Source organism: Orcinus orca, chromosome 4 (genome assembly GCF_937001465.1).
Source record: "Orcinus orca chromosome 4, mOrcOrc1.1, whole genome shotgun sequence".
In the NCBI taxonomy this organism is placed as follows: Eukaryota; Metazoa; Chordata; class Mammalia; order Artiodactyla; family Delphinidae; genus Orcinus; species Orcinus orca.
In genome coordinates, this window is record NC_064562.1 from 31992771 (window position 1) to 32019471 (window position 26701).

At 42.1% G+C, this 26701-nt stretch overlaps 2 protein-coding genes and 1 long non-coding RNA gene across 12 annotated transcripts in view; 2 read left to right on the top strand and 1 right to left on the bottom strand.

The window, feature by feature from the left end:
* Positions 1-212: 212 nt before the first annotated feature.
* SH3D19 (SH3 domain containing 19) overlaps positions 213-26701 on the bottom strand; it is a 179115-nt gene continuing 152626 nt past the window's right edge. For 6 of the 10 annotated variants that reach the window (XM_033403087.2, XM_033403148.2, XM_033403094.2 and 3 more), the window contains 11 exons: positions 25491-25755; positions 23105-23173; positions 22793-22933; positions 16437-16509; positions 15026-15156; positions 12905-12960; positions 10211-10413; positions 9684-9736; positions 6102-6288; positions 5592-5689; positions 213-2156 (listed from right to left, as the gene is read on the bottom strand). In XM_033403087.2, coding sequence (XP_033258978.2) covers positions 2040-2156; positions 5592-5689; positions 6102-6288; positions 9684-9736; positions 10211-10413; positions 12905-12960; positions 15026-15156; positions 16437-16509; positions 22793-22933; positions 23105-23173; positions 25491-25755 — 1393 coding nt within the window. In that variant the 3' untranslated portion in view covers positions 213-2039. Of the gene's footprint in view, positions 2157-5591; positions 5690-6101; positions 6289-9683; positions 9737-10210; positions 10414-10599; positions 10957-12904; positions 12961-15025; positions 15157-16436; positions 16510-22792; positions 22934-23104; positions 23174-25490; positions 25756-26701 lie in introns of those variants that run through there. The other 4 variants (XM_049709061.1, XR_007476992.1, XR_007476993.1 and 1 more) reach the window with 4 other exon arrangements.
* LOC125964226 (uncharacterized) lies at positions 7712-11774 on the top strand. The gene is made up of 2 exons (XR_007477005.1): positions 7712-8625; positions 9101-11774. It is a non-coding gene; the product is annotated as an uncharacterized LOC125964226 (long non-coding RNA).
* LOC105748319 (transmembrane and ubiquitin-like domain-containing protein 1) lies at positions 20273-21881 on the top strand. The gene is made up of 2 exons (XM_033403159.2): positions 20273-20326; positions 21032-21881. The coding sequence occupies exons 1-2, from the start codon at positions 20273-20275 to the stop codon at positions 21776-21778; spliced, it is 801 nt and encodes a 266-aa protein (XP_033259050.2). The 3' UTR covers positions 21779-21881.

Consider the following 26701-nt stretch of genomic DNA (forward strand, 5'->3'; position numbering starts at 1 on the left):
TCAATAAAGATTTTTGTCAATAAAGAGGAAAGCTATTGGAGCATATTGGATCCAAGATAGTATCACTATTATGTGAAAGTTGTCCAACCAGCCAGCCAAACAATCAACCAACCAAAAACCCTCTATTGAGCCTATATGGTGCAAAGGGCTGGAGATATAAGATACCAACTCTGTTCTCAAAAACCTCAGTCTAATATGTATGAGAAAAGGACTTTGAAAAGTTCAGTTCGGTTTATTATAGTGTCAAGTAGATTTACAACTATTGCACTTATTCTGCTGACAGAGGCCAAAATTTAAAAGGAATATTTTTCTCCAGTAAAGCTAGGTTTTCATGATCTTTGATATAAGATGTTAAAATTACACAGGCAAAGAAATATACCTCATGTCCTATCCCAGACACTACCCCCCCACTTCTCTCTTTCCTGCTGTTGTACAAGCTTGCTGCAAATAGGAATTTAGTTGGGATAATATGCTTTAAGTCATCCATTTCTTATGAAATAACTTGAGTGAAATTTGACCAGTTTTCTTTATACTGTCCTCTTTACCCAAAACATGTAGAACAAACAGCCCCCATATTCCAAAATCAATTTTAACCATATACTGGGAAATGAGCTTTAATAAAAGACAGAGTAAATATCTCCTCCCTTACAGAACCCCACATGGTGTTCACATGATGGTTTCACCACTTACTGCCTAACTTTGAATTCAGACAGTGGAAACAAAAACAAAAGCTAAAAAGTGGCCCAGCATATGAAACTCTTCTCAAAAATAGAAGAAAGTTATGAACATAGTTGGGAAAGTGTTTTACATTTTCAATGAAGTTCTGTTCCATTGATCTGTTCGGAAGATTGTCTTCGACCTATTTGGCTTTAGCCCATAAACTGTAATTGATTCAGTGTTGCAAGGAACCACTTTTATCTTAAGCCTGGAATGCATAACAATGGATAGCAGGAAAGTGGTTTTTTATTTACTCTAATAACTGTGCAGGGAAGAGCTGGAGAAAAAAGAAAACAACCCCAAAAGTATCAGCCTTCAGATTCTCAAATTATTTTTCGCTCTGATTATACTTGGAAGAATGAGCTGGGGGTTTGGCATTGTTTTCCATCTTAACAGTTGCTCTGTATTCTGAGATATATGTGATTCATAATGTACCACTATAACAAGACATAGTTTTATATATTACTGGGGTAACTCAAAGAAAATGAATTTTTCTTTGGGTACCAGTAATTGTCAAAAGAATGATTGCAGATTCAGAAAATGTGCTTATAATAACCCTGTTAACATAAAGTATACACAGAGGAAAGAAATTAAGTACTGTAGGTATGTGGAAGGGTTAGTTGTATTAGCAAGGCATTTCAGGATGGTTTTGGTTCTTTTGACTAAGATACATCAAATTTCAATACCTTTCAAACACTGGGACAAAGGGGAAACACCTGCTACCACAGGCGCATGTGGTGACTGTGAGCTGATTCACCATGTGCTCACAAAGGCTCCCACTAGTCAATGAACTACCCTCTCCTGGAGCAAGGCTTTGCTCCAGTAATAAGGATAATGCGCTCAAGCTGTTAGAATTAATTTGAATATCAGTGATGAAATTTAGGTTACCAACCATTGGCCTGATAGTTACAGCATGCAGAATAACAAATATCCTCTTTTAAAACTAAAGTAGAAAATGAAGAAGCAGGTTAATTTACTTGTGCTGATGAACACAGAGGTCCAAGTGCAACTTCTGCTTCTAAGTGTCCTCATGCTGCCCTGTCACCAGACACTTTCCCGGGGGAAGGGTCTGCCTGCCTTGCTAATCCTGCTTGATGTCCTCCTTGGTAGAAATGTGCTCATGGGTTTCCGTGCGCACATTTCTACTGTGAATGAAAGCTAACTACAAAATCAGATGTTTTCTGCTTTCAGAAAGTTCTAGTATACCATGTACAGCATAGATATTTCTTTCAGTTTAAAAAAATAGTGCAAAAACATATCTGATAGTCAAAGTGATAGTTCAAGTGAGTTCTTGTGCCAAGGAACACAGTCAAGCTTCACCTTTAGCCGACTTGTAAAAACTGAATGTAGGTTTTGGGAAATATTCCAGATTTTCCCATCAATTCTCCACTCATCCAGTCATCATCTACAGATTCCAGCTCTGTTATTATGTCTCCAGCCTGTAAGAAGACAGGAATTGAAAATAATTATTAGTTTCTATTGAGGATAAGCATGGTAAGTAGCCCACCTGGAGAGGCATGTACATCTCCTCTTTATATAACTCATTTATCTTGATTTGCCAAGAGGATTAAACGACGTACCACAAAGATGATCTAACCCTAATGATGCCATTAGCTTGTATGCTCTTTTCATCAAAGCGCATTCCTTTGCCATTGTCACCCTTGTTGCACTTTTATTTTCCTGGTTGTATTTTGTGCCCCCCAAATTCACCACTCTTAATCTAAAATTCTTCTTTAATAAATAAAAATACCAGCTATCATATATATAAAATTTTTTTTCCCCATCTAACATTTATTGAGTACCCACTGTGTGTCAGACACTATTCTGGGCACTATGGATACAGCAAAGAGTAAAGACCTTATTCTAGAGTTGGGAGATGAATAAGCCAGCAGAGGAGGACAGAAAGTGTGGGCTGCCATCTCTTTAGGGCAGCCAGGTGACACTTAAGCAAAGATCTGAAGATGAGAGAGTGAGCCACATGTTTACTGTATGCCTTGCCCTCTTCTATGTACTTCATGGGAATTAACTCATTTATTTTATTTTATTTTATTTTATTATTATTTTTTTTTGTGGTATGCAGGCCTCTCACCATTGCGGCCTCCTGTTGGGGAGCACAGGCTCTGGACACACAGGCTCAGCGGCCATGGCTCACGGGCCTAGCCGCTCCGCGGCATGTGGGATCTTCCCGGACCGGGGCACAAACCCGTGTCCCCTGCATCGGCAGGCAGACTCTGCGCCACCAGGGAAGCCCTATTTTTATTTTTTAACAAACTAAGAATAGTGGAAATTAATTCATTTAAACAACAACACAGTCCTAGAAGTGGGTACTATTATTATCCCCATTTTTGAGAAATATTTTTATAGATTTCCTTATTTTAAAGAAAAGGAAACTGAAGGTCAGATTACGTGACTTGCTCAGTGTTGCATGTCTAGTTAGTGGTAGAGACAGAATTCAAACCTAGTGTGATTCCAGGGCCCGTATTGCTATTAGGCATGAGGTCACCACGTTTTACAGTAGACCTTTTTACTTAGAAAGGTTTTTACTGCAATTGCCTTTTCTCAACATCCTGAGCACTTTGTACTCTATATTCTTCCACATAATGGTATTCTCCCCTACCATTTGGTTTATTCCATTCCTCCACGGCCTCAATATCAAATTTGCATTCTTTCCTGTCTTAAAGAGCTTCACCCTGACTCAGCACATGATTTATCCTCATCAGGTTAGCCAAAGGGGTTGTGTACCTTATTCGTGTATGAATTATAATTCCTCAATTTCAAAAATTATGTCTTCATCTGTTATCTCCTGAAACTATTTTGTTCTTTATGGTTTCTAACTGTTGCTTAGAATCTGGGTTTAGGATTCTATAATGGTCCAAGATGACCCTGGCTACTTTTAAGAATATCTTTATCAGGCTAAATGGATTTATTTGTAGCCCTAGGACATTGCCCTTTGGAAAACTGGTTTGATTTAAGGCCTTTCTTAAGGGAAAATGCTGACTATCCCATGTCATTAATTTACCTTGCTAAAATCTGTAAAAATTCTGGCATTCAAAGGTTCTGTTACAAGTAAGTTCCTTCCATTTCCTAAACTATAACATAATCACTGACTAACAAGTAAGTTCCTTCCACTTCCTAAACTATAACATAATCACTGACTAAAACTATTTTTCTTAGCTCTGGTCCATACATACATACTATGTCAGCTTTCTGAGGGCTAGGACAATTATAAAAAGTTTTATTTACTAATATTCTGTGGATATTTAATAAAATATTAATGATCAACAACTCTGAAAGTGGTGCAGAATCCCTTAACTAAAAATCTCTAGAACTATCTTGCTTACAGCCAGGCATTTGTAAAATGAAGACAACCTATTTTCTGGATGATACTGTGAATTCTGTTACACTGACATAACCTAAATGAAGGCCAAAATAATATCCAAAAAGTCTGAATCCAGAGTGTTCACTTGCAGTAACATTTTATGTAAAGATAAAAGGAATTAATTTTGAGCCACTGACTCTCAAGATTGAAAAGGACTAGGGCAACAGTTTCTAAACATTTGGATTTTATGGACCAATAAATTTAAAAAAAAACTGATATAGGGTTACCAATTATAATTTTGCATAAGAAATCTATACATTAATAATATTTTATAATAGAAATGACATTTTAATATGAAAAGGAAGAAATTCTCAGAATAAAGTAAAACTCCATCACAAAATAGAAAAGTTAGCAACCTTATATATCTAGGCATGCCTCCCCTTCTCCATGGCTCCCCTAAAGCCTGCACATACCCAATATCACTGTTTTCCTCATTTTGTTGTAGACAGATGAAAACCTTGTTTGGGTACCCTCTGTCTTAAGTCTCATCTTGTCCAATCACTCCTGGATACTTTAATTCCTTCTATGGCACCCCTGCCTCTGAGCATCTCCGATAATGGAGAATTTCCCACTGTCTGACACAGGCTCTTCTGACAGCAATGACTTACTAAAGCCACCCTCCTTCCTCTGGCCCAATCCCAAAGTACTACCCTGGGTGCTTTCCTCTGACCACCGTCGAACTGTGGACTGCGGAAACAGGATCATGGAAGTATTCTTTTTACTTAAAAAAAATAAAAGGTACTTCCTTGATGAAGTAAGATTAAGATTAGATTTTAGGCTTCTAAAAAAAAAACTTGTGCAAAATACCTTAACCTTTTGGGATCATTTCCCTAAAGTCTAGTCAGTGTCTTTGTGGACAAGACTCCGGTGTCTTATGAGGCACTGCTGCAGAGGCCAGCTGTAGTAGTTGCCACCTGATTTCTCCGCTGGTTTCAAAGACATGAAGGCTGCAAGGGCCATGTAGAGGATCATCCTTTACTAGGGCTACCAATGAAACCTCCAACATTAGTGAGACGTGTTATAAGGCTAAGGAATAAGGAATTTGGTAGGCGACTGTGGTGCTATGGATATCAATAAGGCTTTCTTTAAGTACCTAAATGCCTTGCTGATAATTTACATTTGCCCTATTCACTTTCTCTAATCTCATCCTTTAGAATGAGGGTCTGAGATCTGTTCATTTTTTTTTTTTTGCGGTATGCGGGCCTCTCACTGTTGTGGCCTCTCCCGTTATGGAGCACAGGCTCCGGACGCGCTAGCTCAGCGGCCATGGCTCACGGGCCCAGCCGCTCCGCGGCATGTGGGATCTTCCCTGACCGGGGCACGAACCCGTGTCCCCTGCATCGGCAGGCGGACTCTCAACCACTGTGCCACCAGGGAAGCCCTGTTCATTCTTGACTAATGATCAGTACTCCACCCAAATGTTCCACCCTTCAGTGGAAGACATTTCAAAATTTATAGCTGCTTAATGCAATTACAAAAAGATACACATTCTGACCTTGAAGGAAAGCTCATCTTCATTCTCCCCATGGAAATCATACAAGGCTTTGGCCTTCCTCCCCTTCAGTGCTAAAGCAGCCGTACTTTTAGCCTCAGCTGTGAAGACACCAAAAATTCAAATATATAGAAAGACATTGGACTAAAACACAAGTCGAACATTTTAAGAAACCCCCTTGTCATTCCCAGGACATAATACTTTCAATTAATTTTGAATTTACCTAACTTGCAACAAGATGAAGGATGCTGTCTTAGCAGGAAAAAATTATACAAAATATATTAATATTTAGGAGACAAAATTAGCCATTATTAATTGAAGGCATTTAAAAATCTCTTTTCCCCATAACTTCAATAAATTATATGAAGAAAGTTTGCATGACTTTATGAATCAACTTGCAAATGTAGGCAAACAACTTAAATTGAACATGGCCAGAGGGAAACGGAATATGTATCATTTCAAAGGCCTCACACTCCCCTTAGAGGGTAAGAGCCTTCCTTGCAGCTGTCGCACCTGGGCAGGGCCGCACGAAGACTGCGGGGAAGATGCCCTCCCTGTCGCGCAGTCTGCCCTTGTACCAGTCGGAGTCCACACGTTCCATGATCAGGATCTGGTCTCCCCTCTTGAAGGACAAGTCGTCACTGGTCTCCGCTGTGAAACTGTGAAGAGCTTCGCACCATTCTGCAGAAAGACTGTTCTTCTGTTTCAAATCAGAAGTTTGGTAAGAAGTGTGAGATTTTGTTTGAGATTAATTTCTACAAAGCTTAAAAAGTGGTGGAAAAAAAGCTAAGGGGTCATAAGATTTCAACGCCTGAAGGCCACTTTAAATCACTCAATACCTTATGTCACTATTGAGTTTCAGAAATAAAAGTTTCCAATAACTTTTTCTTAAAATAGAATTCTAAATGACAGACGTGATAAAATTTGTGACTTTCTGCTTTAAAGGGCTATATAATGCTTAAGCAAAAATTTTTTCTAATTATTATCTATGACAGTTACACTAAAATTAGATAAAAGCTTGCAATATTTGTGTATAGTATTTATGACACTATGAAAACATTCTGGCAAAGCATATAATTTTCAGTGAGGTTCTTTATCTAAATTAGGAAGGATCAGAATGGGCAGTCTGTTAATTCCCAGGTCTCTACATGTTTCAGAGGCTATCAGATTCCATGGCACAGGACTTCATTAGTTCACACTTTTAATTTTGTTTTGTTTTGTTTTTTGGCTGCATTGGATCTTCGTTGCTGCATGCGGGCTTTCTCTAGTTGCAGTGAGCAGGGGCTACTCTTCGTTGCAGTGTACGGGCTTCTCACTGCGGTAGCTTCTCTTGTTGCAGCGCATGGGCTCTAGGCGCTCAGGCTTCAGTAGTTGCAGCATGCGGGCCCTAGAGCACGTGGGCTTCAGTAGTTGCGGCGCATGGGCTTAGTTGCTCCACAGCATGTGGGATCTTCCTAGACCAGGGATTGAACCTGTGTCCCCTGCATTGGCAGGCGGATTCTTTTTTTTTTTTTTTTTTTTTAACATCTTTATTCGGGTATAATTGCTTTACAACGGTGTGTTAGTTTCTGCTTTATAACAAAGTGAATCAGTCATACATAAACATATGTTCCCATATGTCTTCCCTGTTGCGTCTCCCTCCCTCCCACCCTCCCCATCCCACCCCTCCAGGCTGTCACAAAGCACCGAGCCAATATCCCTGTGCCATGCGGCTGCTTCCCACTAGCTATCTACCTTACTGCGTTTGTTAGTGTGTATATGCCCATGACTCTCTCTCGCCCTGTCACAGCTCACCCTTCCCCCTCCCCATAACCTCAAGTCCGTTCTCTAAGAGGTCTGCGTCTTTATTCCTGCTTTACCCCTAGGTTCTTCATGACATTTTTTTCTTAAATTCCATATATATGTGTTAGCATACGGTATTTGTCTTTTTCTTTCTGACTTACTTCACTCTGTATGACAGACTCTAGGTCTATCCACCTCATTACAAATAGCTCAATTTCGTTTCTTTTTATGGCTGAGTAATATTCCATTGTATATATGTGCCACATCTTCTTTATCCATTCATCCGATGACGGGCACTTAGGTTGTTTCCATCTCCGGGCTATTGTAAATAGAGCTGGCAGGCGGATTCTTAACCACTGTGCCACCAGGGAAGTCCCCACACTTTTAATTTTATGACGCATAGTTAGCTCCAAGGCTGGCAGGATAATCACCCAGATATGGTGGGCTAGTGTGGGGGAATGCTCCAACAGTAATGCTTTTACTGCAAACACATCAGAAGAAGGTTCTGCCCTGAGAAGAGGCATCACTGCCAAGTCACGATGGGAACCCTAAGTTCAAGAAGCCCAAGCGAGAGGCAAGGATAACACTAAGAGCAAAGGCTTGGAGCCCGCCAGTCAGCTCTGCCACCTCCTCGCTGACACTGGGCAAGAAGCTTCTCTACTCTGAGCCTCAGCTTCATCTTAGAGTTGCTTTGGGGATCAAATGAGGTAATGCGTGTAGAATGCTTAGCACAGTGCCTGGTACATCTTAAGTTCTCATCAACTGATGGCTTGAAAGAAAAACAAAAAATTAAACAAAAAACCCTAACCCTACCGTTTTGTTCCTGTACTTGGGTAACCAACCCTAAAGAACGGTACTTGTCACTCCCAAGAAATACAGGGAACCATGTGAACATTTCCTTTTGGAGAACTGTAGTCCCTTTCTTTCCTGTTTGACTTTAGCAGTGGGGGGAAGATGAAAGAATTGAGAGACACACAGCCTAATTACCACTGACATTTTTGACAAACAATGACCCCATCAGGCTCACTCTTCTAAAATAATGTCACAAAAAACAATGGGAAGTCACCCACATTCCTATTCAGTTTAAACACTTCTGAAGCCATGTTATACAGTGTAAAAATTTAAATCCATTTTTTTCTCTCTCCCATTATAAAATAATACAAATGCTCCTAAACACTTGGCAGTTTGGAAATATATGAAGAATGGGAAGAACACCCAACCACCTATAATCTCACTACCTAAGGGCAACTAAATGGTAACAAACACATTTCCTCATAGTCTTTTTATGCTATATATTCAACTTCCCTATAATACATGTTTTCCTCCCATGCCATTTACTTTACAAATCTAGTTTTTAATGTCCTCAGAACATTCTCCCGATAATGACCATATTTAGGTTATTTCCAATTTTTTCTTGTTACAATAACACCACCATGACCATCTTTGTGACTAAAACCTTGTCTCATTTTTCATCCTTTTCTTAGGGTGAGAAATAAAAATAATGGTAACAATAATCTGCACTTTCTCTGTTTTAACATTCACATACTTATAATTACTTATTTACTGTTGAGTTGTATTGAATCTTCATTAACTAGATATGTTAAATGGTATTTTATTGTCTCTTTACAAGGCATTTCTTTGATTACTATAAGGTTAAATACTTTTTTAATATCAGCCACTTATAGTATCTCATGAATGTTCTAATAATATCTCTCCTTGTTTTTTATCAGGGTTTGCATGTCTTTCTAACTCATTTGTACGAGCTCTATATGCAATAAAGATATTAATCATCTATTTACTTCAAATATTTGCTACATGAATTAAAAAATGACTTACAGGGCTTCCCTGGTGGCGCAGTGGTTAAGCGTCCACCTGCCAATGCAGGGGACACGGGTTCAAGCTCTGGTCCGGGAAGATCCCACATGCCGCAGAGCAACTAGGCCCGTGCACCACAACTACTGAGCCTGCACTCTAGAGCCCACGAGCCACAACTACTGAGCCTGCATGCCACAACTGAGCCCGTGTGCCACAACTACTGAAGCCAGAGTGCCTAGAGCCTGTGCTCTGCAACAAGAGAAGACACTGCAATGAGAAGCCCACACACTGCAATGAAGAGTAGCCCCCGCTCTCTGCAACTAGAGAAAGCCCGCACACAACAACGAAGATCCAACACTGCCAAAAATGAATAAATAAATAAATTTAAAAAAACACAAAAAATGATTTATAACATTTTCTTTTGATAATTATGATTTTAATAGTCCTCCCAGAGATAAAACTTGGCTTTCACTACAGTTATCTATTCAAGCAGCCTACCTGATAATTTGCACCAGAATCTTCTTTTTTGGTTTTCAGTGGTACCTTTGTGCCTGTATTTTAAAAAAATGTCAAAACTTCAGCTGTAAAGACCATACAGTATTGGAGAAAAACTTTGGGGGGAGAGTGAAAAGTCTGGGATTCCAGATCAGTCTCTTCATGTACTGGCTGTATAACTTTGCCCAGTACTACCCTCTCCGGATTTGTTTCCTTTACTGTAAGGTGAAGGAGGATACACATTAGTTATATTCTATAGGCCATTTCTGTTTGAAAGTCAGTGATTTTTTTTTCTGCCATTTCTAATATGAAGCCACCACTAACTACCTAAAACACCAAATCCAGCTCTTTGAGAGACTGCCACAACAATGACTATCCCAATAATGATGTTGACCATTTAAAAATCATTTTTCCTTCTACCTTAAAAAATATGGCAATATGGATTATTATGCAACTTAAGAATTAACCTATTGTCTGGTTTATTTGAATTAGGATAGGACATAATAAAAAACCATATTCTCTGTACTCACTTAAAACATTTGTACCAGAGGTGGGATGATCCTCAATGAGTTCCACGAAGTTAAGGGGGAAGATCCCAGATCTCTCTCGAAGTTCTCCTCTTGCCCACTCGTCATTCACATACTCTTTAAGAATAATAATTTCTCCCTCTGAGAAACTTAACTCATCCTTCTGGTCTCCAATATACTCAAATCGAGCAACACATCTTGGGCCTCTGAAGAAAGAAGACCACATTTGTGGGTTAAACTAGAGAGTACTAACTTTCAGAATGCTTTAAAACCTTCATTTAGTCTTTCAATAAATATTTATTCTGTGTTTACTTTGGAACAAGGTATACTAGGCATAGTTTAAGATTTTCCATGAAAAAGAATAAGGTATATTTCTAAATGATAGTCCTTACTTTTTAGATATGAACCTATTCACTCAGAAAGGCTAAAGTCAAGGTCACAAGTACAGGCAGAATCCCAGATAAGCAGCTGGTGGTTGGTTAATGTTGCACATCTTTTGATCACCTTTTCTTCATGACAGAATCTCCCTAGTCTCTTTGTCTTTGTATCCTTGGGCCACAGTAATCCAGGGCCAAGTCTGAACCCTCTCAGTCATAAATGCACTGAGTTTAGGAGTGTTAACCCTGAGAATCTCAGGGCAAGACATCAAACTTCCATGGCAGAAATGCAATGGGCACCAGCTGGGCAGGGTAGATGCTCAATGTATGCTGAATCAGTGAGTTGTGTATATAGATGAATGGCCTTCAAAACTAGAAGGTTCGAAGAAAACAGAAACTCGGCTTATTATCTTATAACATTTAATCTTATATCTTACACTGTTGTTTTAAAAATGATTTTTGTATCTCCTTTAAAAAGGCTTCATTTCTGAGAATTAGAATGATCTACAATTTTGACTGAAAATAAGATAAAAACAGAGATGAAATTGTGTCCCTAGAAGACATGACTGATTCCCAAACTTTTGATTTGAGGCTTTGGAAAGGAAGTTTCAACAGCTATGACTAAGGAGATGCAATTGCCTGAAGAGAATAGGTGGGTACTTGCTCCAATCAAAGTCTGATTTAAGTCAGGTCAATGGATCAACAGCCATGAAAGCCCACTTTAAATTCAACCTGCTGACACAGTAAACACTGCTTAAAAATAGGAGAAAAACTGAACCTGAAACAGAATTAAACTATTGTGGCATCAGAAGTTTTCTTATTTGTGATAACCTTTGCATTTATTTTCTGAAGTCCTCAGGGAGCATATCTTATGTCTGACCGATTCAAAGACAGGTTTACAGTCTTCAGCAGGTACTGAATTCTATTAATTTGCCCATTTAACTGGAATATAAAGTTGCATTGTGGCAATGTTTTAAATCACAAAGGAGTTACAGTGATGCAGAAAAGGGTACATAAATTCACGGAAAGGTCTTCAAACATAAAGAAGACCCCTCCAAATTAACTCTTCCTTTACTTTCTTCTAGTTCCTCTCAAAAACAAAACAATACAAAATGCCTAGCAGTTTTTGTAGGGTTCATATTTCTGTTAGGTTTACTTTTTTGTTCATTAAAAAAATATATATTTATTTATTTGGCTGCATGTGGGATCTTCGTTGTAGCATGCGGGATCTTTTAGTTGTGGCATGTGAACTCTTAGTTGCGGAATGTGGATCTAGTTCCCTGACCAGGGATTGACCCCGAGCCCCCTGCATTGGGAGCATGGAGTCTTAGCTACTGGACCACAAGGGAAGTCCCTCTATCAGGTTTAAATGTTTTCTATTGTTGCAGGAAGCGGGGGGACCCCTTCCAGGGCCTAAGAGTGGGCTCTTGTCTAACACTCAGAAATGAATTGTCCGAGGAGACACAAGTACTGACAAAGCAAAAGACTTTATTGGGAAGGGGCGCCTGGGTGGAGAGCAGCGGGGTAAGAGACCCCAGGAGAACTGCTCTGCCACGTGGCTCGCAGTCTCAGGTTTTATGGTAATGGGGTTAGTTTCCGGGTTGTCTCTTCCCAGTCATCTTGGTTGGCCCATATTTAGTCTGACTCAGGGTCCTTCCTGGTGGTGCACCCATCCTCAGCCAAGATGGATTCCAGTGTGAAGGATTCTGGGACTTTGGTAGGACAATATTATGGGCTAGTGTATCCTCCCTCCCTTTGGCCCCTCCTGAATTCTTCTAGTTAGTTTTACAAGATATATTATGGGCTGGTATCTCTTCCCTCTTTTCAGCCCCTCCTGAATTCTCCTGGTCAGCAGCAAGTTCCTTATCAGGACCTCCTGTTGTGAGACAGCTCGTACAAGTGGTTATCATCGTACAAGTGGTTATCATCGTGCCTAGCCAAGGTGGGTGGTTTCGGTCAGCGGTTCCCTAACACTACGACAAAAATATTTGAACCTTCTAGAAATCTGTTGGTAGATAAACAGCAGAAGGCCAACACAAAATGCCCTGGATGATGAAACCTCTCTGCTCGGGCGAGGCCAGGCTGTGGGACGCACCGGGATAGACTGTTTGTGCCTGTCTATATGGCCTGTATTGATATGGGGAGTTGCTTCTAACAGCATGTTGCAATTTCACCAGAATTTTTAAACAAGTAGTTTTCCTCATAATTAAAAAGACACATTGAGAATCTGAATAATCATACATCTGAAGTGTTTATTCTGTATGACATAAATGCTCACCATCCTTTGTATCTTGTGCAAAACAACACAAGTAAAACTTACTTAACACAATGAGATGTGACGGATTCCCTTTTCCCATTTCCTCCTGGAACATCAGTCTAGTAAAGACAAAAATCAAGACAACAGCTGTATTCTTTCAGATTTTAATAAGATAAATTTAAGCTAAGTAATTAGCAAATTCATTACTGAAGTTAGCCAGTTTAGCTAGGTGTTAAACCGACGAAATGTACCACAGGTGCTACAAAGGTATGAAATCCAGAATTTGGGTTTTTAAAAATATGCGTAACTTGTGATGTAGCCTTCCTTGAATAACCAATCAATCCTCTTATTTGCTGGAATAAGCACATTAATGTCGTTCTACCCCTGACTGAGTATACTCTACCCCTTATCCCCTAAGTTGAAAACTTCAGGTGAGGAGGGCTTAGGATAGAAACTAGGCATCAGGCACTACATAGACACCTATTCAAACTGTTGGTAGAACTCTGCAATACTTTCATGACCCTAAAATAAAATCTTTTAATCAAACTTGTGGATTCTCTCCATTTTCATAACCCTGGAACACTTTTTCCCCTTCAACGTGAGTAGGGAAGGAAGAGAGGACTTAGTACTCAGTGAGCATCTACTAAGAGGCGAGCACTTTATATAATAACTCATCTACAAGGCTCCAGAGAACTGGGTTGTGATGAAATATTTGACCATAATGCACTATAAGTCTGAAAACTACTTAAGGCTTTGAGGTTTACATTAAATAAATCAGTGCACTTCTTAATGAATTTCAAAAGTTCGAAGTCTTAAAACAATTTTTTAAACTTGTAGGCTTAGAAATAACACTTACACCAATAATCTGGCAAATTCAGTATGATTGATTTCAGTGTGGTAATTGTGCTTTTTAAAGTACTGCTACATTGGGCAGAAGAAAAATGAGGAAGAGTGCTAAAACTAACATTACTCTTTAATATTAATTTAGAGAATGTGGTTGGATTTCTCCAAAGAATCAGGGAATTTTTATATACCAGACAATTTTTAAGACCCACACTTCGTAATTCAAGAGACTCAACCTCATTCATACTTGAAAAATACAGGTTTTCTGTTATATTTGTTTGCTAAGTTTCTGATGTAATGGAAAATCATTTTCTTACCCCCACCCCGCAAAGCAGTTAATGCTCAACTATTTAAGCCAGGTTTATTGATATGTTCCAGTATCGATAAGTTATATTAGAGACTGAGTCATTCTCTTCCTACTGATATAAACGTTCAAGTGGCAGTCTGATTTCATCCCCATGTTTCTCAGCCACCCGGGCTTAGCACTCAGGGCTCTACTTACACAAGTTAGGCTTTGAGGGTGTATAAAATTCGGACACTTTAATATATGTTTCCCAGTCAGATTTGGAATTATTATGTGAAAAATCATTAATGGACCATTACCTCCAATGAAAGTACTTTGGTATTCCCAAATCTATTTTTTTAAAGGTTGAAATAAATGGGAATGGAAAGGATGAAAGAAACCAGTAACGAAATGTACTCCAAAGAAAAGGAGAAGTGGTACCATAACCTCAGAGAACAAATATTCCTTCAGGACAATCCAGTATCATTTAATTCTTTTTTTTTTTTTTTTTTTTTTTTGCGGTACGCAGGCCTCTCACTGTTGTGGCCTCTCCCGTTGTGGAGCACAGGCTCCGGACCCACAGGCTCAGCGGCCATGGCTCACGGGCCCAGCCGCTCCGCGGCATGTGGGATCTTCCCGGACCGGGGCACGAACCCGTGTGCCCTGCATCGGCAGACGGACTCTCAACCACTGTGCCACCAGGGAAGCCCCTCATTTAATTCTTGTTTGCTGAATGTTGCAAAGAATTAACATATACCCTCAAGTGCTTATCAACCCTCCAAGAATAGCTGATTCACCAGTGGACCTGTAGTTTTTCAGCTTAGGATTTCCGATAGCATTTAAGCATTAAGTGCTAATACTCCATAATATATGAATTATTAACTAGTATCTAATTGAACAAACCTTTATTTCTGAATTTTTCAAACACCAAATGAATTAATGGAAGAGAGAGAACCAGAACCCAAGAATCTAGGCTTCTGGTTATTTTTTTTCCAAACTGCAAATTACACAGAATTCACTGAATATATGACCAATTTAAACAAGCACAATCTACTTACAATCACTTTGACGTAGGTGGCAGGAAATACACCAGTCTGGTTTCTACATTTCCCCCTGTACCAATCTGTACCTATTTTTTCCAGAAGATAAACAATTTCTCCTGAAGTGAGGTTCAAATCATCAACTTGCTCTGTAACATAAAATAATTATGTATGATGAATTACCCTGCTTGCAGATCTGATTAAAGTAGCATTTAGTTCTGTCCACCGAGGCAGTATGTTCTACTGATTCTGAGAACAGGTTATACTAATCAAATTGACTTTAAAAATATATTATTTTTTCCTGGATATCGTTGTTATGAGCCTCCTCTTTTAAGATCAAATTAGATATATTTACCAGGCACTGATTGATAGGAAATGGTTAAACACACACACACACAAAACATTGTGCTGGCCAAGGATTTTTCCTGTGTCAATATAAACCCTCTGCTGAATACATATTTTAACAATGAAAAGAGTTTTATAGACATGGTATAATATTCATATTATTCTCAACCATGCTTAAAAATCATTTCAATCTCAAAATATTAACTAAGGGAGTCCTACAGCTCTTTTGCAAATAAATTTACTCACAGTGAAATAAAAATCAGTCTACCAAGTGGATAAAAAACAGGTTATAAATAAATCAGGAATTTATTTTATTTGTAGCCTTGGATATAAAAGGTACTTAAAAATTGATTACAAAAATTTATATTATTTATTTATTTATTTATTTATATTTATTTATTTTTGGCTGTGCTGGGTCTTCGTTGCTGCATGCAGGCTTTCTCTAGTTGTGGCTGGGGGGGCTACTCTTTGTTGCAGTGCATGGGCTCTAGGCGCATGGGCTTCAGTAGTTGCAGCATGTGGGCTCAGTAGTTGTGGCACACGGGCTTAGTTGCTCCGCGGCATGTGGGATCTTCCCGGACCAGGGATTGAACCCGTGTCTCCTGCATTGGCAGGCGGATTCTTAACCACTGCGCCACCAGGGAAGTCCCTATTTTTTTATTTTATACTCATTTCATAAGTAATAGCTGAGCTATGTGTGTTGGTTTTACAACCCTTAGGAGAAAAGAACTCCACTTATTAAATTCAAATTAATTTCATTATAACTGGTATTTGGTACCCCATTTTGAAAGAGTGAAAAAGTTTGCAACTGGTAGGCAATTTGCTAATTGTTCATTTGTAAGGGAAACACTCCTCCTCTCTCTGTCACAGGGAGTTTCAAAGGCAAAGCTATTACAGCTAAGCTTTCTGGAATGCCTGAGTACAGTTGACTTTTCCTGAAGGTGGGGTGATGGATGAGATGACCTCTCCAGTCCAGGGCTCTGCTGGTGCAGAAAATGAGAAGGATGTCCTTGAGAGGTTAACCTGGGGAGGATGCCTGATCCCAGATCCTAAGCTTCTACCACTTTATTACTTATGTCCTTACCTGCCGGAAAATCATGAAGAACGACAGCATGAGGGGCACCACTGTCAACAGGCTTCTGAGCGTGGCTTGGATCCTTAGGGGGAAAACAGGGCGGTGAATGGAGTGTGCAGGATGGACGCTGGATTTATTATTCACTCTGAGACCATTTTATTTTTCCTCATTAGGGTCCTCTTGACACAATTACATTATGAGTGCAAGATGCAAACCACACAGTTGAGCCACACAAGGGAATCATTACAAAGTTGAAAAGGCATGTGTCCTTGCCAGAGGAGAACAGAAATAACTCTCAATTATAATATCCCTTAGCATTTTTTAAAGCAAGAAAGTAAAACAAAAGGAAATTACTTTTTTTTTTTTTTTAAAGCAGTACCTATTCTATCCTGAAGTAGTGGTTTTTGACCTTTTTACCTTTCAAGGGTCACTTTTCCCATAAACTGTGATCAGGACTAAACCTTAAGAACAGAGCCTTAAAAGCAGTCTCTTCATTAAGATGGGAAAAGAAAGAAGTTCTGCAATTTATGCTCTCGTCTTTTGTAATGAAAAGAGCTAATGACTTCCACAAAAGTATAATTCACAAAAAGTTAAAATCCATTTCGTTTATTACCACTTAACTGAATGCTTTCTCTAATTTGAAAGCCAACGCTACCTCCCATGCCTGGCCTGGATTTCCTATTTAATCTGAACGGTTTATTCACCAGTAATTCTAAGTAAACTAGCAAAGAGAATTCAGTATTCTCTACCCATCTAACCAAGTGCTTAGACTGGCCAGAGGAGAAGCTGAATTTGAAGAGTGACCATTTCTTATTGACAGGCAGCTGTTATTCTTAGTTTCTTTATATGAAGAGACAGGCTTATCCACATCATCATCATCAAATCTGACTGAAGGATATTATTTGAAATTATAACATTGGCAAACCTGTGGAATAAATGAAGGCAAATTTTGTGCCCTTTCTTTCTTTCTTTTTTTTTTTTTTTTTTTGCGGTACACGGGCCTCTCACTGTTGTGGCCTCTCCCGTTGCAGAGCACAGGCTCCGGACGCGCAGGCTCAGCGGCCATGGCTCACGGGCCCAGCCGCTCTGCAGCATGTGGGATCTTCCCGGACCGGGGCACGAACCCGTGTTCCCTGCATCGGCAGGCGGACTCTCAACGACTGCGCCACCAGGGAAGCCCTGTGCCCTTTCTTTTCTCTTCCCTCCTTCAATGGCTCCTGTCCCCTCAGGGCTCGCCCATCCCCTGGCCATGATGTTCAGCAGGGATCGAGGTCCACTCCTTCCACTTCTGCCCTGCAGCACCTTTGCTCGACTCTTTTCTGAATCAGTCAAAACGCACCTGCACAGGCACGCTGTCTTCTCTCATGTCAGCTGAATGGTAATAGAGGAACAGTTAATGGCAGCTCAGTGTATTAGTTTACCAAAGCAACATTAACATTTTCTTAGAGGATGCTCAGCGCTTTTCCCTAAATAAATGGACATTATGGGAATTTCAGGGATTGTGGAAAGGAACTGTGAGATATTTTAAGCCTAGAGAGCTTTAAAAATTATTATTTACACAATTTACTACATGTGTGTATGTGTGGTTTTCATTTTTTCTGATTTACATCTGTGGAAAAAGGAATGACCGCTCACTAAGGGGTGTTAGGCTAGATGGCTTTCCATCTGCTGGAAAAAGTAAAGTCAGAGACCTACCCCACACCAAACACAAACATGAACCTCCAGATGGACCAAGATCTAAACACAAGCCTGAGAAGGTAGAAGAGGTGGGATAGTAACCTGGGCCTCCCAGTTTCCCTTCTCTGCCTTCCATGCATGGCTACCCCTGGAATGCTGCTCATCACCTTGGCCTGGCAGATGAAGGGCGAGAGGCACAGGTGAACAGGGCTGCCCACAGGGGTCTGTACAACTCAGACCATACCATTAGGGTGGGTATCTGGGAGGAAAATCCAACATATTTCAAAGCTCTTTCTAGTATGACAGTATGGCTCTAATGGTTAATACTAATGAGTAAAAAGAATAGCTAATATCAGGACTTCCCTGGCGGTCCAGTGGTTAGGGCTCCGCACTTCCACTGCAGGGGGCACGGGTTCTATCCCTGGTCGGGGAACTAAGATCTCATATGCCACGCAATGCCGCCAAAAAAAAAAAAAAAAAAAAAAAAGCTGATATTCACTGTTCACCCACTATGCACTACTCACCGTGTTAAACACCTTATATGCATTAATTAGCTCATTTAATTTTTTAAGCACCTTTGAGATATAATTCATGTACCACAAAATTCACCCATTTAAAGTGCACCTATGTTTCGTATATTCACAGAATTGTGTGACCATCATCACAATCTAACTTTAGAACATTTTTATCACTCCCTCAGGAAGCCTCCCACCCATCAGCAGTCTCTCCCCACTCACCCTCCCCTCAGCCCTGGGCAACCACTAATCTACCTTCTGGATTTACCTATTCTGGACTTAATATAAATGGAATCATAATGATAAATCAATTGTATAATCAACTCTGTGAGGAATTATCATACATATTATTTCACATATTAAAAAAATGAAGTTCAGAGAGGTCAAATCACCGCCTCAGGCAGTGGGAGGGAAACTGAAACCCGCGTCTGTACTGAGAACCAAGTGAGGTGACGATCCCCCGCCTCCCAGCTCTGACAGCCCAGCCTCAACTGATAATCTGCAGTGCCTTCTGTTGACTCAGGTAGGGGAAAGCATAACACATTTTTAGAAATATTTACCTTAAAACTAAGCTTTCAAATAGATAAGTTTTATTTTTCTAAAAAAAATGTCCTGTTAGCCATGACCCAGAGCCTAAGAGAGGCTCCACTTCAGTGTCACCAGCTGCCAGCCCTCAGCGGCCACCTCTCTGCCAGTCTACAGCACAAGCCTGAGTATGATAATGTTTCAAGTGGACAAAACTGTGGGCTTCTATAAAAGAACAACTTGTAAGTTTTTCAGCTTCTATTTTCATCGAGGAGAGCTTTTTGACAGTACAACTCCCATGGTTACCCATCAGTGTGCTCTGAGAGAGGAAGAAGAGCGGTGACAGATGTTATGCTGCATCAAAACAGAAAACGAGTTAACAGAAGAACCCTCCCCGTGTGGACCCAAGTCAGAAATCTCAGTATCCCAGCCGCAGCTAGCGTAAGACATAGCTTTGCTGCTCTCCGAAATTCAAATTTTTAGTTTCTTAGCAAACCTCAAATGGTAAGCTGCCTTCTAAGAAGAAGGAATTGGACGAGATTATGAAAACTAGGCTGAATGACAAACGAAGTACTTTACTTGGTTTAAATGACAGATGGGTCTCATTTTTCATGTTTGCTACATTACCTAATAGATAGTGAAAATTTAACTGGATACCTTAAGAAGCTCTTTTAAAAGTATAACTCTAGGGCTTTCCTGGTGGCACAGTGGTTAAGAATCCGCCTACCACTGCAGGGGACAGGGGTTTGATCCCTGGTCCGGGAAGATCCCACATGCCGCGGAGCAACTAAGCCCACATGCCACAACTACTGAGCCTGCGCTCTAAAGTCCGCGAGCCACAGCTGCTGAAGCCCATGAGCCTGGAGCCTGGGCTCCGCAACAAGAGAAGCCACTGTGATGAGAAGCCCGCGCACTGCAACAAAGAGTAGCCCTCGCTCGCCGCAACTAGAGAAAGCCCGCACCCAGCAATAAAGACCCAACTCAGCCATAAATAAATAAATAAAATAAAAATAAATATATATAACTCTATAAATTGTCCAATGGCATTTTTCTTGCTGAACAAACGACCTTCAATAATCATTATATTGGCGCTCCCACCTCTCGGGGATGGGTGTGTGGGGCGGGAAGATGGGAGCGGTGATGGAGGACGGGGGCGGGGAGGGCGAAGTCTCAGATTCCCAGGCGAGATCTGGGGTCCTGCAGCAGGCTGGGTGTGGAGAGGCTTCCAGGGGAGGCGCGGGGTCGGGCTGCCTCGGGCTGGGGTGTGAGCTGACCAGGAGGGGCCGAGTTGGGCGGGGGTGGCAACCCTCGGAGGTTCCAGTTTGCCAAAGGGCGCAGGTTGACGTTTGGTGTGGGGAAGCCTTGGGAAGCGGGTCGGGGTTTGGGTAAATGGTAACGGGGCGGTGTGGGTGTATGTGTGCGCGTGCGCGCGGGCGTGTGCAGAGACCACCTTTTTCCCCCTTGGAGAAACTTTAGGGACGGAAGAGTAGATAAGCTTTGGGTCAACGAGACGAAGGAGTAGGTGAACTTTGGGATGACCTGGGTGGGAAGAACAGGTAAGCTTTGGGGTGCAGTTTGGTGGGGGTTGAATTTAAGGGAGAGTCGCTTAGAAGGTCAAGGCCCTGACCTCGGAATAGGGTTTGGGTGAACTGGGGAGCTGGTTAAAGACCTAGATCTTAGGTTACAAAAAATGACTTTGGATTTGGTGATGGGAAGGGGTACGTGGGGCGTCAGAGCAGTCCGTGTCCCGAGGCGGGGCTCGGGTATGCGGGCAGAGCTATGAGGACTGTGGGAGAGTTGGGGTGGGGTGGGGTCAGACGCCCCCCGAAGTTCAGAGGGCTCCTGGCGGGTGAGCCAGCCCCTCTCGGGTTCTTTGTGCCTCTCCAGCTCGGCAGCGCAGCGGGCAAGGCAGGTGCCGTGGCCCTGACCGAAGGGGTGGGTGATGAGGTGACCATCCTTTTCGCGGTGCGCGCCTGCCCTCCGGTTCCGGCTCTCGCCTGTGCCTCAACACACACTGCCGAGGGCGCTGACCCACTGCCCCAGCCGTCAGGGACCCCGACACCGACACAGCCCAGAGGAGCCATGGCAGTCACCAACAGCATCGGAGGGGAGGCCCCAGGAGCCGAGGACCCCGGCCTGAGACGCAGAGGTCAGGCTGCACAGCCAGAGCCTGGCGTGGGGCTCCCAGCAACGCCGCCGCCTCCAGACGCCCCCCAGGAGCCCCCAGTACTTCGGCTGAAATTCCTCAACGATTCAGAGCAGGTGGCCAGGGCCTGGCCCCATGACACCATCGGCTCCCTGAAAAGGACCCAATTTCCTGGCCGGGAACAGCATGTGCGACTCATCTACCAAGGGCAACTGTTAGAAGACGACACCCAGACCCTGGGCAGCCTTCACCTCCCTCCTAACTGCATTCTCCATTGCCACGTGCCCACTCGGGAGGGTCCCCCACACCCACCCTGCCCACCAGGGTCAGAGCCAGTTCCCTCTGGGCTGGCCGCAGGTGGCCAGCTGCTGCTGCTCTGGGACTGCCAGATCCAGTACCGGCCCTTCTTTCCCCGGACCGCCACTCTGGGTCTGGCCGGCTTCACCCTGCTCCACAGTCTTCTGGCCTTTGCCGTGTTCCGCCCGTAGTGCCTCCACGGGCTCTTGGCAGTGTTGCTGGCCCCTCCGGACCTTGCTCCCCATGACACGGCGGGAGCTGCTGTCTGCCTAGGCCTGCCTCTCGGACCTGCCTCTTCCCGCTACCCTGGAGCCCAGCCCTGTGCCGCAGAGCACTCCAGGGGCCAGTGGAGGCCCCTCCCTGTGACCTTCATGGCTCTGGGCCATCCCCCGGGGCAGCTGGCCCTCCGCACCCACTAACAGTCAGCTCCTCTGGGTCAGACAGCTGCTGTTGCTGCCCCGGTGCTGGGCAGAGCTGGGCCACGCCCCTGGGCCCTTCTTTGTGTTCTGCCTGAGAATCCAGCCTCCTCTAGTCCCTGACAGCTCCTTGGGCTGATTTAGGGACTCTAGGACTGAGGGGCTGGAGAAGGGGAGCTGGGAGGGGTGGAGGGGGTTCTCTGGAACATGTGCAGATTAAATAACTGTGAAGTTTAAAAAAAAAAAAAAAATCATTGTATTCTCCCAGGCTCGACAAATTGTTAGGCCTAAATTGTGACTTCAGGTTGTTGGAACATCTCATTTCATTATGTTTATGGGCTATAAGCAGAGAAATGAGGTTTATATTAAGCTTAAATCTTAAAGGGAAGTATTTTTTAATGTCAAGCTTAGCATTTCTAGGGCCGCCTTTAAAATATCCATTCTGTTAGAAAACTAATCTCTAGTACTTTGGTAAACATGTTTACATTACTTCAAAAATAAACAGCTCTCACGGTTGAAAATTAATGACTGAGTGTCCTGGCTGCTGTAAGTCAGCACGATGCGAGAAAGGCAAAACACATGGTAGTCACTCTGTATCAAAGTGATTAGTATGGTAGTGGCAAGTCTCTCAGAAGTAATTTACTCTTAAAATGGAATAAAACGCTACCGTAATTTTTACTCTGGTTAAAATAAACGTGCTAATAAAAACCTGAGAATGAGCTATAATTAATAGTTCTATGAAATGTGCTGCCACGTGTGATAGAAGGCGGTACAATATTAATTCCTCACGTTCGGCCTGCTTCTGAGATGTTCATCAAGTGGGGTGATGATCTTCATGTGAGACAGGTGAACTCTGCCAGCGGCGGCTCCCTTCCGGCACTCCAAGTAATTACCTTCCACCTGCTTCAGTATCACAAGGACGTCCCCACGCTGGAAGGTACGATATCACTCTCTGAAGCAATTATTATTTAATAAAACATTATTACTTTTTCCACATTTTAATCTTTGGAGCCTAAAGCATTTATAATAACGTGTAAAACAGTAACAGAGGCCAGAGGTTTTTTTTTTACATTAGTCAGTAAAGAAAGAGCTCTACTTTACCTTACAAGAAAGTTCTCCAGGGTTTTGTGGGACAATGTCTTCACTGGCAATTCCGTGAGGCACAGACAGCTTAAACATAAACCAATAAAAGGATTATTCACAATCAAATAACCTCGTCCTAAGCGGCTGATCACGTGGGGATTTGGCACGTTCGCCGGCAGTATAACCTCCCGCAGTTAAGCTCTTCACTCGGCTTCCTCAAGCTCGGGATCTAGTTGGTGGGGCTGCCGTTTCTCAGGCTGCTCAGAGTCCTCGGGGGCCTGGGGCTGAGCCCACAGGACCTTGGCAGCTGAAGGTGGCCTAAAGTTCCCTTAACAACCACATCCAGGAAGTTCTGCTCTACAGGACAAGGTCCACCAAGTCCCCAGGGCGTCGGAAGGGTAAACACTCAGCACCTGACCTCACGGCCTTTAGTTCAGGGGCGGCTGATAGGGGACTGGTGCCTCCCCTGCGGGGTTGGACTGGCCGCTTCCATCCGCCTTCAATCTCATCTGCTCCTGCAGTCGCTCTGGTACAAGCATCTACTTAAACCCATCTCACTGCCTGACCTCAGTCATTCCTGGTCCACTCAGCCCTGTCTGATCTTAGAATGGCTTTTACTCTGGCCAGAGAACTCTGTTCCCCCCGCCTTGGTAAATTCTGGCTGTTGAGCGCGGGTCGGAGGGCCTGTGCAATATAAAAGGCATGCCCAGGACATGGGATCACACAAGCTCGCTTCCAAAAAGGAAAGGGAGGCTGCACTCAGGAGCAAAGCTGTAGAGTATGAGGGTGTGGCCCTGGGGGGCTGCTCCCCAGCATCTCTGTCAGAGCACCAGGGCGCCCAAGGTACCCAGGTTACCCTGGTTAGCAATTTAATGGTGGGGCAGCCACAGGAACAATGAGGGATTTAAGGAATTATTTCGTAAAGAGACACACTAATACACCGTCATTTTGAATTTATTAATTTCTTTGAGTTGTTCAAATGCTTTGTTGACATGATACCGCTATGCTAAGACCTATAAGCGAAGTCTCATTCCCCCAAATGAGGCTCTTGACACGGGACAGCCAATGCAAGCAGAGACTTTACAGTTAATAACACTATTTTCTGGGTTGTTTTTGGCTGCACAGCATGGCTTGCGGGATCTTAGTTCCCCGACCAGGGATCGAACCAGTGCCCCCTGCAGTGGAAGCGCAGAGTCCTAACCACTGGACCGCTGGGGAAGCCCCACTAACCCTATTTTCTTAGTATGGCCTAATGGTAAAGAGTATGGGCTCAGAGCCAGTCAGTCTGTGCTCGAATCTTGGCTCTACCATTACTGGATGTGTGACCCTGGACAGGCTACTTAATCTCTCTGAGTCTTATTTTCTTCATCTGTATAATAGAGATAATAATAGTATCTACTTCACAGGGTTGGTGTGAGGAATAAATGAGTTATTTATACATAAAGTGCTTCGAGGAATGCCTGGCTTATAAGTATTCAACACATCAGCTACTGCTTTTATTTATTCATTATTTTTAAGTATCCTATCCCAAAGTACACCCCTGGGTTTTAGCAATTAAAATTTTATCAGTTTAAATGAATATGAATATATATGAATATCCTACCTCCTTCTTATCTGTCTACACCCTTCCCTTAGGAAGATGAAAAAAATCCTAAATTGCTTAAAGTGAAAACAATTTCCAGCTCAGTGATGGAAATGTAGAACAATATGAAATGAATAATTGCTGTTCTTGTTAAGACCTACTGTTGTACAATTGTTTTAAAAAGTGCCAACACCCCTGCTCTCCTTATCATCTTAATTTGTTCTAGATTTCATCAGGTTAACCTGACCAAAATAGAGAGAGCACATCAACTCCGAAGACAAAGGCTTAAGGTCATATGATGAGAAAAACATTCAAAGGGAACAAAATTAATATCTCAACTATCTCAATTACTGATGAAAACTTCTAACTGGTAACTATTAAATGGACCATGATAATCAGGTTTACAAAAGTGGAAAATGAGGGAAAAACCATCCATTTTAATAAGAACTTTCTACTTCAAATTTTACTCTGTGGGCAAGGCAGCTATAAGATATAAACTATATCAAGATACGAATATAATATCTGGCAGAGATACTCCCATCAGTGTAACCTACTGGGTCAGGTTTTTCAGAGTTTCTGTTTGGTCAAGCCAGACAGCAGGTTGCAATCCTTGTCTGCCCTACTTCCTTTTCCTATATTTCTCCTAATAATGAAACCCTGTTTTAAAAGACCTAGGTTTAAACATGGCCTACTTGTCTAAAGCACTCAGTGTCAAGGGGCAATTCCACAGTTGTCTCATCATCTTTTTCTAAGGAATAAGGATCTTACATATACTTTAGGACAAACCTCTTGACCACAAACATTTTTAAAAGCTACATTTACCATGTATTTCCTGTAGAGAGGGTGTCCTGGTTTGGGGCGAGGGGGCAGCACCGGATCTTGATTTTTAAGGACTTGACTCTTGGCTTTTGAGAGTCCAGATGCCAGGTTACTTGTTTTTTTCTGAAGATCCATGTCAGAAGAAGACCGATTAAAAGGCAGCTTTTTATCTGCTGCTCTGGTTGCAGGAAGTTTTGGGGGAGGTGGTCTCTCAGGGGCCCCCTTGGGAGCAGGCTGTCGAGCTAGTATGCCTTTTCCATTCACAGGTCTGAAAGTCAACGTGGTAGCTGTGAGTCAGTGTTTGATCGACAGTAGGTTCTGTTTTGTCCTTTCTTACACACACACACAGACACAGCGTTTTGCTAGTGTAAATACCATTTAATGAAACATGCAGGCTATGCTATTTTTTAGCAAATGACTGCTGCATTAAACATTATATTATTTGAAGAAATGCCATGATGTTCTAGCTTCCTCTTATCTTGTACTACATATTCATTAGTTCAAGACAAACAAGCATTTACTATCATGAGCTCTTTAAGGCTCCATTTGCTCTTAAACACACCATGACTGTTTCAGAAAACTAAGGACTTTCTACCAAAGTCTGAGATGAAAAGCTTATAGTAAGATATCAGGTGTATGTGATGGAGTCTTGTACATGATTAGAAAAGGTACGTCAAACTCCCCTAATATTCATGTTATAGGAATCAATATTAAAACACTAATTTAGATTAATATAAAGAAAGCTAGTTCTGAAAATGGGACAGGACAATTATTACTTTGAAAGCCTTTCCTTAATCCTTTCCTTAATCCCTATGATAAAAATAATGTCGAACATAGTAATGTCTTATGATAACATCACAGTTTTTTGTCTAAATAGCCCTGGAACTCAGGAGGGCTGGTCACCTCTGAGCTCATGAGGCCTGTCTCCCTTTGGAAATGCCAAAAACCAGGCTGGTTTCTGGGAACAGGGAGAGAGCGAGCGAGTGTGTGTAGGTATGTATGTGTGTGTATACGCACGTGTGTGTTCCAGAAGTGGAGTTTTAGGTTCAGAAAGGAGTCTTGTTCATTTGTTTGAGGAAAAGTAATAGATATCCATGTTTGTGCTCTGTCAGTTTTTGGATTGCGTTAAAAAAGGAGCAGAGACTCCTACACCTGCTGTCAGAAGCAGACTGTGGGCTAGTGGCCTGGGTGAATTTGTGAGTTAAATGTATCTC